This window comes from Mesocricetus auratus, unplaced genomic scaffold, assembly GCF_017639785.1.
Source record: "Mesocricetus auratus isolate SY011 unplaced genomic scaffold, BCM_Maur_2.0 Super-Scaffold_100026, whole genome shotgun sequence".
Classification (NCBI taxonomy): domain Eukaryota; kingdom Metazoa; phylum Chordata; class Mammalia; order Rodentia; family Cricetidae; genus Mesocricetus; species Mesocricetus auratus.
The window spans coordinates 8,003,668-8,008,789 of record NW_024429207.1 but is presented as its reverse complement, the minus strand read 5'-3'; the positions used below and the strand labels follow the sequence as shown (position 1 = coordinate 8,008,789).

At 54.0% G+C, this 5,122-nt stretch overlaps 1 protein-coding gene across 2 annotated transcripts; it reads right to left on the bottom strand.

The window, feature by feature from the left end:
- Positions 1–471: 471 nt before the first annotated feature.
- Helt (helt bHLH transcription factor) lies at positions 472–2,166 on the bottom strand. 2 transcript variants are annotated; one of them, XM_005066670.2, is made up of 4 exons: positions 2,140–2,166; positions 1,617–1,721; positions 1,316–1,412; positions 472–968 (listed from the first exon to the last, which is right to left on the bottom strand). In XM_005066670.2, the coding sequence occupies exons 1-4, from the start codon at positions 2,164–2,166 to the stop codon at positions 472–474; spliced, it is 726 nt and encodes a 241-aa protein (XP_005066727.1). The 2 variants fall into 2 exon arrangements, with proteins under 2 accessions (XP_005066727.1, XP_005066728.1); XM_005066671.2 differs by having other exon boundaries at positions 472–965.
- Positions 2,167–5,122: the final 2,956 nt, after the last annotated feature.

Below are 5,122 nucleotides of genomic sequence, written 5' to 3'. Positions count from 1 at the left end.
GGGTTGACTTTTGATTTGTGTATTATGAGGATCCAAGGTCAAGTACCAGGCTTCTGCCCTTCTCAGAGGTAAAAGGTTGGGCGACAAGAGAGGAGCTTAGGGGCTTGAGCACTCCAGAAGCTACGTCTCCCACCCCTGAAGGCCACCGCTAATATCTGCTTAAGCTTCCATTTAGCCTCCCCCTGCCTCAGACTCCGCGAAGATCTGGGTTCCTAGCAGCCTCGTGTTTCCTTATAAGACACTTGGAGGGGATGGTTTGTGGATGAGCAGAAGGTAACAAAGAACATGGTCCATTTGGGGGTCTTTAGCACAGAGTGTTTATTGGTAGGGGAGGTCCTTAAGAAAGCTAATTGGCTCTTGGCATTCTCCCATCCTGTTCCTTTTGGCACACTATTTACACATGTACAACATATACAGTGTTTGTCTCAAGCCGCCACCAAACCGCAAAGTGATCCAGGCAGTGTGTGGGTGTCAGAGCACCGGAGGGTGCTGGGGCGTGTGCAGGTTGAGGGCGTTGGGATGGGCATGGCCGATCAGATTGAGGTAATGCCGGTCCAAGCCCTGCATCTGAGCCAAGAAGGGGCTGTGTTGTTGCGCCGGGCTGGGGAGAGCTACCGGCGCGCTGGATAAGTAAGACAGTGCTGGGCTGCGGGCCGCGCCGTGGGGCCAAGGCAGTGACCCCGGGGTAGCCCCCTGCGGGAACACGGTGGCCTCTCCCGGGCTGTGGCCCGCAAACTCCGAACCCGCGGGATGTAGCTGATAGGAGAAATCCGACTCCGGGAGCGAGAGCGGCGGGAAGGCGGGCTCCGCGCCCAGGCGGGCCTTAGATTGCAAGAAGGCGAGGATGCGCGCATACTTAGTGTCTTTGGTCTCCATCCGCTCCACGGTGGTGAGGTAATGCACCAGGTTCTTCATGCACTCGTGGTAACCATAGTGGAAGTAGTTGGCAAACTCTGCTAAAAGCTCTGCTGGGTTGGCAAGGAAGACGGTAGGATAAAGGAAAGAAAAGAGAACAGGGGTATCCCTTCCCAGAAGGGTGAGAGCATCCCTGTACGGTTTGGGTTGGACTCCCATTTGAGGCTCGCACTCTCCTCTCCTCAGTCAAGAAACTGGAAAAGCGCAAACACTAGGAGCCTGATTACATCCCTGCCCCACCAAACCTCACAGGAGAAGAGCAATAGACCTGAATCTTTTGGTGCTTTCTCAGGACAGGCTCCTGCTGCTCCTGGACTCTGTCTCCTTCAGTCCCAGGCCCCAGGTCCCCGAGTGGCGCAAGCTCCCTGCCCGGGTTTCCTTTGCCTGGGTCAATGCCCACCTTTTTCCCTTCCCCGGGGAAAATCCGCAGAGTGCAGAGCTCTGAGGTACTGAACTGTCATCTCCAGGATCTCAGCCTTCTCCAGTTTCCCGGAACTCTGTAAAAGGAAGAAGAAGCTAGCGCTGGCCCACCCATGGCAAACCCATGCAGCTGCAGGGCCGTACTCCGATTTCTGCAGAGTTCCACTCAGGAAGATGCCGGCGCCAGAGAGGGGCGAGTCCCCTAAGGCCAGCTGCGTCCGCAGAGGCTAGGGGCACCATGGAGAATGGCAATACAGAGCATCCAGCAATGTAAACGTTACCTGTTTCGCCAGGGCCATGGGGACTGTCTTGCCCAACTCGTTCAAGCAGCGGTTGATTCGGTCCCTCCGCCGCTTTTCTATCACTTTATGAGAAACCGGGGTTCTCTGCAAACAGAAGTTTTTACATTTAGGATGACTTTGTCCAACGAGTCATTCCAAGGTTGTGTGCCACAGAAGTTCGCCAATTAGCCAACCCAAAGAGACACCAGACCTGCCCCGCCTCCACACTAGACCAAGAGAGCTCTGTCCCCTGGAGCCGGTGCTGGCGCGCTTGCCTTTAACATTGCTAAACTTCTCTGCCCCTCAACCGAGCTAAGCGCCACGGCTTTGAGGAGGTGGCCAAGCAGCCGTCTAAGGTGAGCGTCTCCTCAGCGGAGGACTCTCCTTTCTCTGTTCCTTCCCAAACCATTTGGGATTCCTCCACACTTGAAGTCCTGTGTGGCACGTCTTTGTCATCGATCCAGCCAGGTGACCCGCTGGTGAGTCACACTCTTCCACTACCAGAGCGCAAGGACTCACTCACTTTGCGTTCCTTGAGCCTGTCTGACATCCTGGTCTGCGTGCGCCCTCCGCAGAGGCAGAGGCGGTGGCGCGAGGCACTCGTCCACGTTTCAACTCGTGTGCCTCTTTGAGTGTCCCAGGTAGACTGCAGCCTCCCGGGTCCTAGGGGGCTGCTTTTATAAAGCAGTCATCTAGGACTGCAAGTGCATTCTCACGACTTGAATTATTCCATAGGATTAGGGACTCTGCGTTTGGATCATGTATGCATTCAAGGTCAGTTTTAAAGAAAAAAAATTAGCAGCCGAGGGGGGCGAGCTGGGGGCAGATCAGCTTTGTTAATCCACGTGGCTCTTCAAAGGACACGTGATCCGTCGGGGAATAACATTTGCATGGGAACAGGCACCTCGGGAAAAGGGGGCGAGAAACTGGAGCCTGCGGAGCAGCAAGCGCCTGCAGCCGGAGCAGGCGCGGAGCGCAAGGACGCAGTGGCCGCAGGCACCGGGGGGCGAGGACCCTTACAAAACAGTGTCGCTTCCTTTAGTCCCACCGCTGAGTCTCACACGATCGCCTGTTTACAAATCCCAGCAAGCCCGCGGTCCCAGCGCCGAGTGCGTTTTAAAGCCTGTCCAGAGTCATTAAAGTAATTAAGTAAGCCTTTAATAGGCTGTTCCGCCGGGTTCAAGGGAGAGCTCCTGGAGACGGAGGCGCCCCGTTTGTTCCCAGGCTTTTCTCACACGACTTGGTGACACGTCCGTCTCCCCCCTTTTTGTTTACACCGCTTTATTTGTCCGGACATCCCGGCAGGTGTGGGGCTGCGGCTGGCACACGAGGCTCCCGCCTCGCTTCTCCCCTCCCGCGGGCCTTTGGCACGCGACTCTCCCCCCTAGTCCCTGACCAAGTCGTCTGCTTCTTTCTCTTCTCCCCCCTCCCCCGGCTCTCTTTTCGCGGGGGAGGGGGGAGAGGCTCAATTTGTAGCCTATTATCCTATAGGAAAATGACCATTGAAAAGTATGAATAGTTTCATTGGACTAAATTTTAATAATGCCAGGGATGGGGTGGAGGAGAGACAGGCGTGTGTGTGTGTGTGTGTGTGTGTGTGTGTGTGTGTGTAAGGGGGTGGGAGGATTGGGGGGCAACACGGAGAAGAGTGGGTGGAGAAGAAAAGGGAGAATGCAGCTGGCCCAGGCGAGCATTATGCGACGTCACCTGCATGAGGGGGCGCCTACAGACCCCTATTCATTTGCCTAATTTTGGTCAATTTAACAAACTTCAGGAGAAATTATTGTGGCTTTGTCAGGGAGGGTGAAGCCTTCTGATCGAATTAACAGCATGTTTTGATCCGGTAAATGTCATTAGAAAGGGAGAAACAATCGCGCTTAGAGGGCTGTGGGTAAATGCGCCCAAGTGGAGACGCCAAAGCGCATGGTTCACAAAGGCAGCAAGTAGCTGCCACAGGGAACTTTTGTACCCGCCCATCGCCCAAGTTTTGACACAAAAAGGCATTATTTCATACTTGAATACGTTTAATCCAACGATTGTCTATTTTTTGCAAACATATTTTCACAGCATTGTTAACTTTTTATGTCCCCCTCTCGCGGGCGCCTTTCTTAACGTTTGGGGGCGGGAGAGCGCAGACACTTTGGGCATCAATATTTGTCACTGAAAAGGGCCCCGTGAAGTTAGGGAAGTTGATCTCTTTTTTATGGTTTTAGAAAGCGAAAATATCGGGGGAGGAGGAGGGAGGGTAGACAGGGACAGAAACCCAGAAGGAAATTTGCTGGACGGGCCCAAAGGGAAGGAGGGGGTGGTGGCTCCTGGGAACTCTCTCCGCCCGCTGCGCCTCTGCCTGGAACCTCAGCCGCAGGCCTCCACCCACCAACTCCCGTTTGCCGCCTCCCGAGTGTGTTGTGGGGGTCGGGGGTGAGGTGAATTCTCTTGCAGATGAAAAACAATAAAATAATCTTGAAGACAATAAAAGTGATCTTTTTAGGACTTATTCTGGAGTCACTGAGTTCTCGCCTCTTTCTAATCTTTCTCATCTGGGAACAAGAAAAACCTCCTTTCAAGTGTCTGTCTGGTCCTTTCGGCCCACACCACGTATTAAATTCTCTCCACCTTGCTAGACAACAGCAGGACCAAGGTTTATCCCTTTGGGTAGTGCCAGTTCTTGCTAGAAGTGGGCAGGGTGGGTCCCTGCTTGGTGGCCCCACCTGGGAAGCTCCAGGGCGCAGAGCAGAGCCAGAGTAGGGCGTGGGAGCTCTGGGAAACAGCCTCCAATCCTCTGATGCCTGGCGGGTGTGAGGATCGTCTGCACCGAGCACACTACGGTGCCTCCGTTTTGCTGCCTTTTTTCCCCCTCTATTTCGACTTACTTCATGCCAGATTGGACAGGACCCGCACCTTCTCGCAGGTTGCTTTGCCAGCCGCGTGCTCTGTTGAGGGGTTGTCGGTCTTAGTATATTCACTGGCACACAAAGGGATTAAACAGGAATCCTTATCGTCCAAATCAGCTAACTTGAATGGGTAAAAGGGAGAGCGCACTCCCCCCCCCCTTTTTTTTCTGCCAACGGACTGGACTTGATCCTCTTACTGCTGGTGTTAACTCCAGCTGCAGGCACGTTCCTCAAGCCAAATTTCATTCCATGCAAACTGTTTAATTTCTCTGGCCTTATGTAGGTCAGGGACTGTTTGCCCAGAACTAAAACTTCCTTCTTGGGGTGGTTGAACTGGGGGTGGCGTGGGGTGGATGGATACAGTACCAGAGCCCAGACACCCTTTGGTCGCCCTGTCCCCTGTCCTTCGCGGTTGCAGCACTGCCTGAGAGACCCGTACTTCTCTTCCCCTCAGGATTCAGGGCAAGATGCTTCCCCTTTGGTTCATCCTTGCAGCATGTTTGGATGGCATTCCCAGAAAAGGGGGTACCTTACTAAGTATTACTTTTACTCTGTCTTTGGCGCGCTGATCAAGGCTCCCTGGGTCTTGAGGTGGTATCCACTCAAAATGAG